This window comes from Salvelinus namaycush, chromosome 15 (genome assembly GCF_016432855.1).
Source record: "Salvelinus namaycush isolate Seneca chromosome 15, SaNama_1.0, whole genome shotgun sequence".
NCBI lineage: Eukaryota > Metazoa > Chordata > Actinopteri > Salmoniformes > Salmonidae > Salvelinus > Salvelinus namaycush.
In genome coordinates, this window is record NC_052321.1 from 32,402,850 (window position 1) to 32,419,871 (window position 17,022).

Consider the following 17,022-nt stretch of genomic DNA (forward strand, 5'->3'; position numbering starts at 1 on the left):
TTGTTCTATACATCAGTTGGGGTCTCTATAAGCTTCAATATGCGGTCCTAAACCTAGCATTAAAGTGCATCCTTGTTTGGGCTAATATAGTCCAAATGTTTGCCTTGGGGTAAGTTGAACCAATGGTTGAGCCAATGTAAATGTTTTCATTCCAGGTGTAATGCAAGGTATGTTGTTATTGTGTTGAATGTTGCTGAGTAGCTCTTGTTCTCTGTCTTTGGATATCCCTCTCTTAGCGTACTGTCCAAATGGCACCCTATTCCCTATATAGTGCACTGCTTTTGAAAAGGGCCCTATGGACCTTGGTCAAAAGTAGTGCACTATATAGGGAATAGGGTGCAATTTGAGATGCTGCAGTCTTTTATTTAAAAAAAAGTTACCCCCTTTTTCGTGATGTCCAATTGGTAGTTACGATCTTGTTTCATCGCTGCAACTCCCTAACGGGCTAGGGAGAGGCGAAGGTTGCGCCATGCGTCCTCCGAAACATGACCCGCCAAACCACGCTGCTTCTTAACACCTGCTCGCTTAACCCGGAAGCAAGCCTCACCAATGTGTCGGAGGAAACGCTGTTCAATTAACGACTGAAGTCAGCTTGCAGGTGCCCGGCCTGCCACAAGGAGTCACTAGAGCGCGATGAGCCATGGAAAGCCCCCGGCCAAACCCTCCCCTAACCCGGACGATGCTGGGCCAATTGTGCACCGCCCTATAGGACTCCCGGTCACGGCCCGGCTGTAACACAGCCTGGGATCGAACCCCAGGCTGTAGTGACACCTCAACACTGCGATGCAGTGCCACTCGGGAGTGAGATGCAGTCTTAGAGATAGAGATGAAAGGATGACCCTGCTAAATAAGAGAATGATCCATCATGCTCAAAATAGTCAACTAGACTAACCCTGGCCTGCTGAACAGTGGAAAAACCTCTACTCTCCTCTACCTCTGCTCTGCTCCCTCCCTCCTGTTCCCACAAAGAGGATTTAAGAACTGTCTACTTGTTGTTATTAAGGAGACATTGCTTAGCTTAGCTTTGTATTTGTGATCAAGGAACTGTCTGTCAGCCAGACATACGGTAGCTGTTATATAGCTACATCCAAATCATTTTACCATTGATCATAACTTGATGTTGATATGGTGAATTAACTCAACATTACCCAGAATCCTTTAAATCTCCCACAATCCTCTCTTTCTTTCTCTCGTACAGTGTTTCTGCATCCCAAATGGCACCCTATTGCCTATATGGTGCACTACTTCTGAGCATGGCCTTTAAGGCTCTGGTCTAAATTAGTACACTATAAAGGAACTAGGTTGCCATTTAGGATTTAAAAATTGTTGTGTCACACCTTTTAACAGGATTTCCATTAATGGAATGGTATGGCAGAAATGAAGAAGGCTGACAGGGTATTGTGTTGGCGCTGGGGCTTTCAGCCACTGCACTTGCCATGTAATCGCATTGCGTCAGGCTTACCTGTAGCTGGCCCGAATGGCTTTATTCACAGCTAACGGGATTTGCCTCGCCCGCTGTGGCGATGGATCCACTGAGCGGGCGGAGCCGCAGTCACTCTGTACTAAGCCGCTTGATGCCAGATCACTGCAGACTAACCAGTTGGGCAAACAGAAGACACCAGATCACTGCAGACTAACCAGTTGGGCAAACAGAAGACACCAGATCACTGCAGACTAACCAGTCGGGCAAACAGAAGACACCAGATCACTGCAGACTAACCAGTCGGGCAAACAGAAGACACCACATCACTGCAGACTAACCAGTTGGGCAAACAGAAGACACCAGATCACTGCAGACTAACCAGTTGGGCAAACAGAAGACACCAGATCACTGCAGACTAACCAGTTGGGCAAACAGAAGACACCAGATCACTGCAGACTAACCAGTTGGGCAAACAGAAGACACCAGATCACTGCAGACTAACCAGTTGGGCAAACAGAAGACACCAGATCACTGCAGACTAACCAGTTGGGCAAACAGAAGACACCACATCACTGCAGACTAACCAGTTGGGCAAACAGAAGACACCACATCACTGCAGACTAACCAGTTGGGCAAACAGAAGACACCAGATCACTGCAGACTAACCAGTTGGGCAAACAGAAGACACCATATCACTGCAGACTAACCAGTTGGGCAAACAGAAGACACCATATCACTGCAGACTAACCAGTTGGGCAAACAGAAGACACCACATCACTGCAGACTAACCAGTTGGGCAAACAGAAGACACCACATCACTGCAGACTAACCAGTTGGGCAAACAGAAGACACCACATCACTGCAGACAACCAAGAACCAGAAGACAACCTGATACCAGCAACTCTCCTCACTCCCCACTGTTTTTCCCCATAAGTCCTGGGATTCAAACTGGCAACCCTTCGGTCACTGGCTCACCTCTCTAACCTCAGGGCTTTCCAAGTTTTGGCCATCAAGCATTGTGGCTATCAAGATTTCATCATCCCTGCCCCTCACCACCACCATTACAGTGGCTCTCACCACACATCTGCTACTAGTCATTATAGACATGTCTGGTTCCGGTGTGCAAGGCTGCAAGCCACATATGCCTCTGATTAGCAGAAGTAACATTTGTTTAGTCCTATTTCATACAGTATGTAACAATCAGTTTCCCTGTATTGCAGACCAGTACCAGTTTTCCATGCTTGAGGTAAATGCAAACAACCATATCCGCAGCAAATTAAAGTCAGATATGAATTTAAAAACATTGCAATGCAAATTGAAACTAAAACGTATTGCTGGGCCCCCCAGTTCCACATCCAGGTTTGGATGAGTCCATCGTAAAAATAGAGAAGTTATTGTCTACGTGCCAAATGGCACCCTAATCCCTACATAGTGCACTACTTTTTGCACAGGGCCTCTAGGGAATAGGGTGCCATTTGGGACACACTCATTTTTCCACAGAGGAGAGAGAGAGAAAGAGTGCTGGGGGGCTTTAAATTAAAAGCATACAGGAGAGAGACTATTAATCAAGACAGCAGGTAATATCTGATTCTGGTTTCAGTCCCCGGACGCAATTCCTTTTTATTTTATGGACACGCTCCACTAGCATTTCATATTTGGTGTGTGTGTGTGTCTGTGCCTGTGCCTATGTCTATGCTTGTGTGTGTGTGTTGTGTACATTGAAGCTGCCACCCTCCCTCTCCTTGTTCATGGGTACATACAGGACAACTCTGTGGTGGGGGAGATTGGAGCGCACTGGGAAATATGGTCTCTATCCTTCCCAAATGGCACCCTATTCCCTATATAGTGCACTACTTTTGACCAGGATCCATAGAGCTCTGGTCAAAAGTAGTGCACTGTATAGGGAATAGAGTTCCATTTGAGATGCAGCCACTAGCTCCAGTCTGTACAGGCAGCCTGGTGACCTTGGCCATTGACAACTGTCTTCTCAGTCTGCCCTCTCTGTCTACAACCTGCGGGTCTCAAGCAGGCAGAACACAGGACAGCTCTACACCATAAGCACACACACGCACGCTCGCACGCACGCTCACACAAACACACACCTGCACATTATACAACCACACCCGATGAGAGATTACACTATTGACTTAAAAGGTTGATATTCACACACTAAACCCCTGAGGGAGTTCTGTGAGTTTAAACTGCTCTGTGTTAAAACAGTACCACCTGTTAGGTCTGTTACTGAGATGTTTTGCTTTTGTTGTCAGTGTGGTTTAATAACTTCATGTGTGTGTTTATACCACGGTCATAACACTTGAGTCGCTCTGCATAAATAATTTATTTATACGTAATTTATACGTTTATACTTAATTCCTTGAGTGAATCTGATTTACTGCTTTTATGCACTCGGTTTTCTGTCTCTTTTCCTTTGTTGGGGGATTGATTTTTGACTTGAAATGGAACCAATCCCTTGTCCAAACAGCTTGTTGCTAGTTGTGTATTTCATGATGTGGCTGTGTGTGTTTAGTCGTATGCAGTAAGTTTAATCCAACAGTAAGACAATTCCCACTGTAATGAAGATATGCAGGCTCATGGAAGTGGTGTGCTGGAACTATTAAGACTTTACACCCTGCTGCATAGCCACTGTTGATTTAGAATCAGAGTAGCTTTACATAGCCTGAAAGAAAAGGTTATGTTATTTGGGCTTTGAATCAAAGAGCAAAAAATGTAATGGTCAAAAAGGATTTATTGTGGTGCATGTTTGGTTGTAGGAAGCAAGTTGAAATCTCATCTTCTCCTCCCATGCAAACGTGTGCGCGACTGCGTGTTTACACGTATATCTGTTTGTGTATACCACAGGTGGCTGGTGGCACCTTAATTGGGGAGGACAGGCTCATAGTAATGGCTGGAACAGAATAAATGGAATGGTGTTATTGGTCAAGTGTTATTGGTCACATGCGCCGAACACAACAGGTGTAGACTCTACCGTGAAATTCTTACCTGCGAGCCCATTCCCAACAATGCAGAGTTAGAAAAAAAAAGAGTGGAAATAGTTTCCACGTGTTTGATACCACGCCATTCACTCCATTCCAGCCATTACTATGAGCCGTCCTCCCTTCAGCAGCCTCCTGTGGTCTATAGTACGTGTCCACTCTGGCCCATCCCTAATGATAGAATGTGAATTAAAGGATAAGGATAAGCAATCTGTCTCTGTATGAGGCCTTGTTTCCTCCATAAATACTGTCTCCTCCCGTGTCTATATTCATGTCCATTCTGCATCATCCTACAAGAAACAGTGAAATAAGCCTCAGCGTTGCTGCTGTGAGCCTGGTGGAGCAGCCAGGCGTCCGGATGACCACCCTGAGAAGAGCCATACAGACCCTGACCCTCTGAGCACACGTGCACACACACACTGACCTTCTGAGCGCAAAGGAGGACAATGGTAGCTCTCCTCTCAGTGTTTCCCCTACCGCTGGTAATCACAGCAGCCTGGCAGGCCCACTCCTCCACCTAGCAGATTTCCTAGCCTCCGAGCTGTGGGTGGTGGGTTTTTCACTACAAAGGGGGATTATTCTCATTCATTAACAGCAGGGTTTCATCCTGCATAATTTGCTGGCTATTATTTCTCCAAATGACCGCATCATTGTAGTTGAATCAATATGTAGCAAGATGGCTGATTAATGCCTTGGCCTGCCTCTCTCTCTTCTCTCTTCATAAGCCTCTCTCTCTGTCTCTCTCCTCATCTTTATGTTCCCTCCTTTGTGTTACAGCAGGTATTTCATTTAATGGTATCAATACCACAGCGAGAGGTAGAAAAACAACAACAACAGCAGCAACAACAACAACAGAAAGAACCAAAGCAGCAAAATGAAAACGAGTGCAGATTAATGTATTTTTTTGTCCACCTTTTATTCTTTTTCTTTTTTAATTGCCTCTTAAGTATTCCAATTTACTCAATCAGCAGGTTTTTATTTGTTCTTTCATTGAATTTCCGGGTACTAATTTATGAGTGTTGGTCACAAAGCCTAACAATAATAGATGCAGTTGGTTCAATGTACGAGATGAGCTTCTACAGCCTTGGTGCTACAACGGTTGTTAGTGTGGTACTATGTTGGTCCAGCAACAACCTTACTAGACCCACTGTGACAGAGGCCTGTTCAATAACATTCAGAATTGTAATTGAATTATATTTGAAATAAATACTGCTGTTTGAACTTCAAGTGCTTCATTATCATGCACCTGATACAGTTACTCCTTCTGTGCATTTAGCTATGAAACAGGCACCACACTTGCACACGCAGATCACAGACACACACACACACAGACAGACAGCTCTGAGGACGTCAATGTCACCTGAGACACAGAGCGTAATGGCAACCTTAATAAGGACAATGGACATCCGTGGCAATAGGCCATCCCCTTCACAGACTGATAGGATAGTCTGACGTGCAGACAGACCTTAAATGGTATTAAAAGGGAGAAACAACCTTCCAATACAACGATGAACAGTTAGCGTTAACCAAAGAAATAGAGAACACTGTTTAATGGAGTTAAAGGAAAATTCCACCCAAAAACGGTATTTGGTGTATTGGTATTTGTTTCATTAGTCCATTGTTGATATAGTCCCAACATGTTTTGCATGTCAGCAATCAAGTTTTCAAGATATATAACTTTCAAAATACAGAAATATAGCTGATATAATGTAATATATAATGGAAAACTCATATAATGGAAAACAACACCATATGAAGCAAAATGCATCATACCGGCTGTATTTCTGTATTTTGAAAGTTATATAAACTCAGCAAAAAAAGAAACGTCCTCTCACTGTCAACTGCGTTTATTTTCAGCAAACTTAACATGTGTAAATATTTGTATGAACATAAGATTCAACAACTGAGACATAAACTGAACAAGTTCCACAGACATGTGACTAACAGAAATGGAATAATGTGTCCCTGAACAAAAGGGGGTTCAAAATAACAGTCAGTATCTGGTGTGGCCACCAGCTGCATTAAGTACTGCAGTGCATCTCCTCCTCATGGACTGCACCATATTTGCCAGTTCTTGCTGTGAGATGTTACCCCACTCTTCCACCAAGGCACCTGCAAGTTCCCGGACGTTTCTGGGGGGAATGGCCCTAGCCCTCACCCTCCAATCCAACAGGTCCCAGACGTGCTCAATGGGATTGAGATCCGGGCTCTTCGCTGGCCATGGCAGAACACTGGCATTCCTGTCTTGCAGGAAATCAAGTACAGAACGAGCAGTATGGCTGGTGGCATTGTCATGCTGGAGGGTCATGTCAGGATGAGCCTGCAGGAAGTGTACCAATGAGGGAGGAGGATGTCTTCCCTGTAACGCACAGCGTTGAGATTGCCTGCAATGACGACAAGCTCAGTCCGATGATGCTGTGACACACCGCCCCAGACCATGACGGACCCTCCACCTCCAAATCGATCCCGCTCCAGAGTACAGGCCTCGGTGTAACGCTCATTCCTTCGACGATAAACGCGAATCCGACCATCACCCCTAGTGAGACAAAATCGCGACTCGTCAGTTTTTGCCAGTCCTATCTGGTCCAGCAACGGTGGGTTTGTGCATAGCCATTGTTGCCGGTGATGTCCGGTGAGGACCTGCCTTACAACAGGCCTACAAGCCCTCAGTCCAGCCTCTCTCAGCCTATTGCGGACAGTCTGAGCACTGATGGACGGATTGTGTGTTCCTGGTGTAACTCGGGCAGTTGTTGTTGCCATCCTGTACCTGTTCCGCAGGTGTGATGTTCGGATGTACCGATCCTGTGCAGGTGTTGTTCTGCCACTGCCAGGACGATCAGCTGTCCGTCCGGTCTCCCTGTAGCGCTGTCTTAGGCGTCTAACAGTACGGACATTGCAATTTATTGCCCTGGCCACATCTGCAGTTCTCATGCGTCCTTGCAGCATGCCTAAGGCACGTTCACACAGATGAGCAGGGACCCTGGGCATCTTTCTTTAGGTGTTTTTCAGAGTCAGTAGAAAGGCCTCTTTAGTGTCCTAAGTTTTCATAACTGACCTTAATTGCCTACCGTCTGTAAGCTGTTAGTGTCTTAACTACCGTTCCACAGGTGCGTGTTCATTAATTGTTTACGGTTCATTGAACAAGCATGGGAAACAGTGTTTAAAGCCTTCACAATGACGATCTGTGAAGTTATTTAGATTTTTACGAATTATCTTTGAAAGACAGGGTCCTGAAAAAGGGAAGTTTCTTTTTTTGCTGAGTTTATCTTGAAAACTTGATTGCTGACATGCAAAACATTTTGGGACTATATCAACAGTGGACTAATGAAACAAATACCAAAAGTGAGTTTTTGGGTGGAGTTTTCCTTTAAAAGAATGGTGGTGTGAAAACATAGATGTCACAGCATCATTGAATCTTATGAACTTCGTATGAATGTGTTTCTACTTATAGTACTGTACGTGTTGATGAACACCTGTGATATTGTACATCTGCTTCGGATTTTTGTTTGATCATCTCATTTAAATAGTGAATAAATGTTGTGAACACGTTAGTGTAGTGTACAATGCTACAGTACAAATGCATGCATGTCCTTGGGGGTCTTCAAAAACCATCAGAGTGGAAGTCCTGATCTAGGATCAGGTCTCCCCTGCCCATATAATCATATTCATTATGATCTAAAAGGATAAGCTGATTCTAGATCAGCACTCCTACTCTGATATGTTTAGTGAATATGGGCCCTGGTGTTGTCCAGTCTTTGTGGTATTTATAAATGGGGCCTAACCCCGAACAAGGTTGTTTTTAACCCCTCATTGTCTGCCGGGGGTTTGGACAGGTTTGATGACACAGTGTGACCAAGTTGATGAGAAGTTAAATTATGTTACTAAGGAGATAGCATTTTCTATAATGAGAAAGAGAACCTAGTGCACCCTCTCTTTTTACTGCTGCATGGAGAGCCAGAGTCACAAAAGCAATTGATTAGTTTTGGCATTTAGTCCCCCGATCAGTGGCGTCATCCATTTCTTCAGGAGGAGGGCCCTAATCTAAAGTGGCATTTTGCTCTGGCTGCCTTTTCAACAGTGATGAAACCAATTACTTCAATCCTAAATGATCATTTGCACACAAGTTTCGGCCGCTTGATGTATTCTCCTTGCCTTCAAAAGTTGAATGGTGGGTGGTTCGCTGATTGGCTACACAGAGTGATATCTTAGACAGCAGGCTCACCACGGTGTGTCACCTCCATTCAAGATGTCCATTCATTTAATTGGCCAATGACCCTGTGGCTGTTTTATTGTTGTTTGCTGCACAACCACGTCTACAGATATCTTATGAGTTTTCTTGAGAAAGACATTAGTTACCGTAAGTTGCCATCTTCTAGTTCATTAAAAGCGACACATGCTTTATTAGCAGTACGTGTAGTCTGGTTTGTATTATTATAATAATGTTCTTATTATACTGTAAGTTACCCCGTCAGTATATAAGTCAAAGCTAATCGACTTAAAATGGATGCTGACTCCCTCTCTGTTTTGGAACCCTGTTACTGTGAGTAAAGAAATGTCCTGTTCTGTGTACATTTCATATCTCTAATCTCGACTTCTCACAAGTCTTTTCCGTTTTTACAATACTAACTGTACTCTGGAGTTCTCTTGTAGACGAGGGAAAGCAGGAAGTGTGAACACAATGCGGCTCTCTGTTCCTACACACAGATCCCTATCAGACACCCCTCACATTGGTTGATTTCCCCACTGGCATTTCACCGTGTGGGCCATAAGCATTCTATTTTCAAGTAAACACTTACCAACCAGTATGTTTTTTTCTCTCTCCGTGATGTCATTGAGATGTGTGTATGGGCGTGGGTTTGTATGATTCAGAATATACAGAGAGTCATTTGAAAATGGTGCAAAAGAATGTGGTGGGGTTGTGCCATCGTTGTAGATGGTGACTGTAGTGTAGGTGATGGAGATGGCTCTCTCTACACAATGATAACGGGGCTTGTCTGGGACTCAATGGGAATGACAGATTGTGAAGCGGTTCTGCTTGTGCTCCCTACCACCGGTCTCTTTTTAAGCATGGGCATCTGACACCCTAGTGGGACCAGCATGGGGACCGCTCTGTGATTGCAATGTGAGAACGATGTTCATGGAGTAGTTCAGTATGTGGAGAATGTGGTGTAAAATACAGACTATGAGGTCTGCATGTTGCAGAATATTTTTTTTTTTAAAGATCTATATAATAGTTAATAATTATTAAGTGATTTATATTCTTGTAGTATGTAGGGTGCTGGTCACCAACTCTAGAAAGTGATTACCTGAGAAAGGACGGGTCATTGCAGATTTTTTTTATTTATTGTTATTATATTTGTTTACGGTAATCAAAATAAAGTTGCCACGTCCGGAGTACAGTATGTGATGTGGAACATAGACGGGGTCGTGACCTCAGAACCAGAACCAAATCCAGCCAGAAGTTAGTGACCTCATCCCTGTCTTGTAAAAGGAACTTAAAAAGCTAGTGGGTTGTTCGTTGAACTACGACATGATTTAATTTCATGTTTATATATAAAAAAAAGTGTTACATTTACTCTGGTAGAACATGATAAATATGTCTGCTGTATGAAGGTCACACAACCCTGGCGCATCAAGAAATATTTGGCAGGCCGACATAATGCTTTCCAAGTTTGCGGAACAAATGAAATTCTGCTGCTCTGTTGCACTTTGCCTCCAAACAACCATTACAACTAGCTTTATATATTGTCTGAGCAGCAGACCATCAAATGGTGTTTTTCTTCTTGCAGGGGCGGTCGAGATGATCAAGAACAGCAATCTGCTACTTAGATGTAAAGGCAGAGGGTGCATCTGTATCTGGCAATGAAATTATCCTATTACACTCCTGATGCACACAAAAGCTAACATAAATTGATCTTGACAACTATGAGCATGGTATTAGTAAGCCACAAGACATTATTTGGCTGAATGAAGGTTGTGGGAAGTGGTGCTTGGTGAATTCTCATTTGAATCCTGCAGACATTGTGAATGTCTAAATTCATTAATTGATTTCTCAAACCTCTTTTGAATCTATGTACTCTGTCTATATACAGTAGTAACCCACTGTCAGAGCGTGGGTGGGCCTTGGCTTGCTGTTTTTTTATTCACGTTTGCTTAATGTTGTTGGTTTTTGTCTTGAATCACTGATAACTAAACGACAAAATAATGTGAAATTATTTTCTTCACCAACAGTCATTTTTCATCTTCAGGGCAGAAACCCTCTCTTCCCTCATCTTTCAAGTCTGTTCTAACAGATTTTGCATTTGTGGTGGTAAAGAAATTAATCTAGGTGTCGGCCAGTGGGGAACCCAGAGATTCCTGTGTGATTTATTGGCAACTTAATTCAAAATGGCTTGGGATGATGAACGCCATAGAAAGTTGGGAGTTGTGTTATGGAAGTATGGAACTGCTTCGAGTTCTTCGATATAAAATAAATAACACAATGACTGAAGGGGACAGACGTGTTTGACTGGAACGATACAAGCCAATAGACTATAACCAACCATGCGTCCTTCAATAGGTCATGTGATCTACTGCTGCTGTATAAAGGGCTTGAAAGCATATACCTGAATAGAGTACACTGTAAAGGGGTTAGCATGAATTTGACAGTAATTTACAGACAGCTTGGTGGCAAGTAAAATTATGTATTTAATATTACAGTACACTCCACTGTAATATAAATACAGTATCAAAGCAATTACTGTGTAATGACACACAGTACAATATCGTAAAATGGATTGTATTATACTGTAAAAAAAGTGAATTATAACTATTTTAAACACATCTATTCTGACACATCTGAGAAATGTGCACCTGCAGTATATTTGTTACTCTTACCAGTTCAGGCAGCTGACATGAATAAATCAATTGAAGTAGAAATATAGAGGAGAAATATCACACTGAGCTCTCAGACAGTGTAAAGTGAGGTCAGTGCAGTATTTGGCCTTTTTGAATATGATCTCATTTTGTGAAACTATTTCAGCTGCAGAGAGAAAGAGAGAGATCTATCTGGGCCTATTGCAGTGTCTTACGTTAAAAAAAGGCAGCAATCTGAAAGTCATTCAGCAGGCTGTCTCGTGAGACCCAAGGCCAAAGCTAATCAGAACTTCGACCCACTTCTAAATTCCAATGACTGAATCAATTGTGCTGAGCGTTCCCACTGGAGTAGAGCAAGTCACTAACGGCCAAGACTGACTGACTTGGTGTGGTTGGTCCTATAGCCCTGTAACCTAGCCTAGCTCCCAAATGCCCCCCTTTTCCCTTTATTTATTTTTTAGGGTGCCATTTGGGACACAGACTTAGACTTAGTCCACAGTATGACAACAGTCAGGTGTCTGAGCTGACAGATGGACTAGGGTCATGTTCAACAGGTCGCACCGTAGCAAAACATTTTGCAATGGAGAACAACATGTGTTCTAATTGGACAAGTACAGGTAGTCCCTCCCCGTTTCAAAACTTTTCTCCTTACTTAACCTGACCCTGGTCTTGCTTGCTTGCTAACTTGCTTATGGCGTCAAATGATGGTATGGCCTTTCTGTTCTTCCTGGTCGAAACCAAGGCCCTAACTTTCTGCTCGTCTCCCACCTAGTTTCAGAGTGTTGCAAAAAGTGTTGTCCCTATTGAGCACAACCCTGGTCCTAACTCCTGTCTCTTCTCCTGTCCCCACCAGGTTGCAGGCTCTGAGGAAGGAGAAGTCCCGGGATGCGGCTCGCTCGCGGCGGGGGAAGGAGAACTTTGAGTTCTATGAGCTGGCCAAGATGCTGCCCCTGCCCGGGGCCATCACCAGCCAGCTGGACAAGGCTTCCATCATCCGCCTCACCATCAGCTACCTGAAGATGAGGGACTTCGCCAACCAGGGGGACCCGCCATGGAACCTGCGCATAGAAGGCCCACCACCCAACACCTCCGTCAAAGGTAAGCTCCTTCTCCACCATGGTCCAGCTACCCACAATTTAGTTCAGTTCAGTCTAGTTCAGTACCAACAGTTTCCATCAATGGTCCACTCACCTTACCAACTGTACAGTGATGATATCTCTATTTGTCTGAGCATTAAAATACCGTGACATTAAAAGGATACTTTGGGGTTTTGGATACTTCCCCAGAGTCAGATGAACTTGTGGATTCCATTTTTATGTCTCTGTGTCCAGTATGAAGGAAGTTAGACGTGGTTTTGCGAGCCAATGCTAACTAGCATTAGCGCAATGACTGGAATTCTATTGGTATCTGCTAGCAGTTCATCTGACTCTGGGGAAGTAGATAAAGGGCCTCATTGCCAAAATCCAGAAGTATTCCTTTAAGGTGAAACTGTAAATTCAAATATTATGTGAGGTAAAATGTCAACGTTAATGACAGGATTAAGGTAATTTTTCACGTTTTACTGTGCTCAGGCTACACACAATATTAGACTGGTAGGGAAATGAGGGACTCTTGTGACTGTCGTCTGGTCACAAATATTCAAAAAGTAAACATTTAACTTTGATAAATGTAGCTTTGCGCCTAGTACATGCAGCTATACTGAATCCAAATGTAACCGAATTTGCCTTTGAAATTGGGTATTTGTACAGTGCACTTAAAGGAGATACAGCTCTGTATATTTTAAAAGGGTATGCTGGAGTAGGAATGACCGTAAACATTAAAGTAAATTGCAGAAATGTTCAGTCAATGCACAATGTTTGCTCTGCACACACACACACACACACACACACACACACACACACACACACACACACACACACACACACACACACACACACACACACACACACACCAGATGGCATCATTGTTGTCTGCCTTTGAAAAGACACATGCATTTTAACGAGAAAATGTATACGGCAGAATTATTTGGGTTAGAGCATCCTGCCAGATCTCCTACTAACACAACTAAGACCTATAGCCCACACTTTGCATTCAATCAAATATGATTACACAATGCTGCCAGGCGGATTGAACCACCAACGTTTCCCTTTGGATATTTTAATGACTACACACACCAAGGTGACGTCTACCCTACCTCTGTCTACCTCTGTAGAACAATGCTCTCTCTCCCCGCTGCATGTCCTGTCCTTCCATCCTATCGACAGACAGATAGTGCCAGTTTGAATTGAATCACTAACTCACCACATTTTATTTGCACTACATTCTGAAAAGAGCGGCGTATTGATCCCATTCTTTTTGTTGCTGTGCATCGCCGGTAGCTAATGGAGACGGCTGACCATCTCCCTCTGCCCATGAATCAGTGTTATTTCTGAATAGGCTACATTAGATGAGCCTGACCCGGAGCTTCCACAGCTCTCAGCGTGCCAGACACACAGCTGGCTGAAGAGCTTGGTTTACAGATGTCACACACACACGCACGCACGCACGCACGCACGCACGCACGCACACACACGCACGCACGCACGCACGCACGCACGCACGCACGCACGCACGCACGCACGCACGCACACACACACGCACACAAAGGAGCCAGGTTTGTCAATGCACTGTGTAATATGGCAGGGAAGGAGGGGTTAGGAGGGAGGGGGCATATGCTAGGTTATTGTACCAGAAGAGGGAGCGGAGAGGAAAGGCCAGGATCATTTCTCTTCAGGGTTGTTTGTGCAACACAGATCAAGGTTAGCCGCACACAGCAGCAGAATAATATTGTTTCTGATACATGGCCGGCCCAGTTCATTTGGCAGGCCCAGTCTCTCAATCAATTTGCCTTGTGCCTTAACATACACACCCGTGTAGGTGTTACCATGAATATGTTATTATAGGAGATTTGCTGGGGGAGAAAACTGAGCCGGCTTCTGACAAGACATTTCGACTTAATAACTGATGATTGTAACCTTTAGGGAAATCTCAGGAGCACTGCGCCGGTTTTGTAAATTCTCTCTGGTTTTGGAATGGATCTTTGCTTCGGGAAAATTCTCATTCTTTCTTTTTTTATTATTTTCTATTTTTGTTCAGAATAAAGCATGGGTTAGAGCTGGCGTTTGGACGGCGGTGATGTCTGTCTGAGTTGCCAAACGTCCTTAGAACAGCCTCTAGTGTGAGGAAGCTCGGATAAGTCATAAAAGCGGTAGCCGATATTACTGGCATCGGAGCTAAAAGAATTTGACCTCCACTTCTCTCCAAACATTGTTGATTTATTATCATAACTTCTCGCCTCTCCTCTCTCGCCGCTCTCCTTTCTCTCCTCTTTGCCTTCTAGTGACCTTTACTGTAATTGACCCATCAACTAATTTTTTCTGAGCGTTTTAACCGGAATTTGCTAGTCTCTGTCAGAGGCGGTTCACATCTGTTGAAGGACACTGCACAAACAAGCATGACCTTTCTCTTGTTTGGCGGCTGGCGCACGCCTCCTGACCCCCTCCAACCCCTCCACCACCTGGCCATTTTATTATTCATGCATGCAGAGCAGAGAGGCGCAGAGCAGAGAGGAACAGAGCAGAGAAGAGCAGAGCAGAGAGGAGCAGAGCAGAGAGGAGCAGAGCAGAGAGGAACAGAGCAGAGGAACAGAGCAGAGAAGAGCAGAGAGGAACAGAGCAGAGAAGAGCAGAGCAGAGAGGAGCAGAGCAGAGAGGAGCAGAGCAGAGAGGAACAGAGCAGAGGAACAGAGCAGAGAAGAGCAGAGAGGAGCAGAGCAGAGAGGAGCAGAGCAGAGAGGAGCAGAGCAGAGAGGAACAGAGCAGAGGAACAGAGCAGAGGAACAGAGCAGAGAAGAGCAGAGAGGCGCAGAGCAGAGAGGAGCAAATCAGAAAGGAGCAGAGCGGAGAGGAGCAGAGAGGAGCAAATCAAAGAGGAGCAGAGCGGAGAGCAGTCACCAAAATGCCACAATTTACGAAAATGCAAGAAATCAGATGGCTCAACAACAACAAAAATTCTCAGAGACCGTCTTGCACAAATCATATTTGTACTATACAGTACATACAGTACATTAAATGTCTACCTGTTTACTCTGTGGTTTTCTGAATTTTTGTAGGAAATACAGTACCTGACAAGAGTTGGGACACACCTACTCATTCAAGGGTTTTTCATTATTTTTACTATTTTCTACATTATAGAATAATAGTGAAGACATCAAAATATGAATTAATTCTTAAATTCAAATTCTTAAACAGATTCTTCAAAGTAGCCACCCTTTGCCTTGATGACAGCTTTGCACACTCTTGGCATTCTCTCAACCAGCTTCATGAGGTAGTCACCTGGAATGCATTTCAATTATCAGGTGTGCCTTGTTAAAAGTTAATTTGTGGAATTTCTTTCCTTAATGCGTTTGATCCAATCAGTTGTGTTGTGACAAGGTAGATTTGGTATATAGCAGATAGCCCTATTTGGTTAAAGACCAAGTCCATATTATGGCAAGAACTGCTCAAATAAGCAAAGAAAAACAACAGTCCATCTTTATTTTAAGACATGAAGGTCAGTCAATCCGGAAAATGTCAAGAACTTTGAAAGTTTCTTCAAGTGCAGTCACAAAAACCATCAAGCGCTATGATGCAACTGGCTCTCGTGAGGACCGCCACAGGAAAGGAAGAGTTACTTCTGCTGCAGAGGATAAGTTCATTAGAGTTACCTGCACCTCAGATTGCAGCCCAAATAAATGCTTTACAGAGTTCAAATAACAGACACATCTCAATATCAACTGTTCAGAGGAAGAGGAGACTGCGTGAATCAGGCCTTCATGGTCAAATTGCTGCAAGGAAATATGTCCTTTGGTTTGATGAGTCCATATTTGAGATTTTTGGTTCCAACTGCCGTGTCTTTGTGAGAGTATGTGACCGGATCATGTCAGTGATTTATTTAGAATTCAAGGTACACTTAACCAGCATGGCTGCCACAGCAATTTGCAGCAATACGCCATCCCATCTGGTTTGCACTTAGTGGGACTTTCATTTGCTTTTCAACAGGACAATGACCCAACACACCTCCAGGCTGTGTAAGGGCTATTTGACCAAGAAGGAGAGTGATGGAGTGCTGCATCAGATGACCTGGCCTCCACAATCACCCGACCTCAACCCAATTGCGATTTGGGATGAGTTGGACCGCAGAGTGAAGGAAAAGCAGCCAACAAGTGCTCAGCATATGTGGGAACTCCTTCAAGACTGTTGGAAAAGCATTCCTCATGAAGCTGGTTGTGAGAATGCCAAGAGTATGCAAAGCTCTCATCAAGGCAAAGGGTGGCTTCTTTGAATAATCTCAAATATAAAATATAGTAACCATAACACTTTTTTGGTTACTACATGATTCCATGTGATATTTCATAGTTTTGATGTCTTCACTGTCATTCTATAATGTAGAAAAAAGTAAAAATAAAGAAAAACTCTTGAATGAGTAGTTTGTCCAAACTTTTGACTGGTACAGTATAAGGATTTATAATTTACTATCGGAATCCAGAAGGTGAGAATAACTTCACTGAAGGATGGGGGAATTTGTCCACGTGACTGACTGTGTCAACTGAATAGGCCACAGTGTTGTTATGTATCCAATGATAGCCTTGTGTTAAATTAGGGGTCAACTCTAGTCTGATACCAAACTTGAAGTCCTCCTGACTTCAGAGTCTGGAAAGGCTGTTTCGATGTT

General features: G+C 43.8%; 1 protein-coding gene across 1 annotated transcript in view; it reads left to right on the forward strand.

The window, feature by feature from the left end:
- LOC120060046 (neuronal PAS domain-containing protein 3) overlaps positions 1-17,022 on the forward strand; it is a 199,374-nt gene that overhangs the window by 14,897 nt on the left and 167,455 nt on the right. Inside the window, exons 2-4 of the mRNA XM_039009108.1 lie at positions 4,283-4,289; positions 4,643-4,718; positions 12,125-12,369. Of these exons, the coding sequence (XP_038865036.1) occupies positions 4,283-4,289; positions 4,643-4,718; positions 12,125-12,369 (328 nt within the window). The remainder of the gene's footprint in view (positions 1-4,282; positions 4,290-4,642; positions 4,719-12,124; positions 12,370-17,022) is intronic.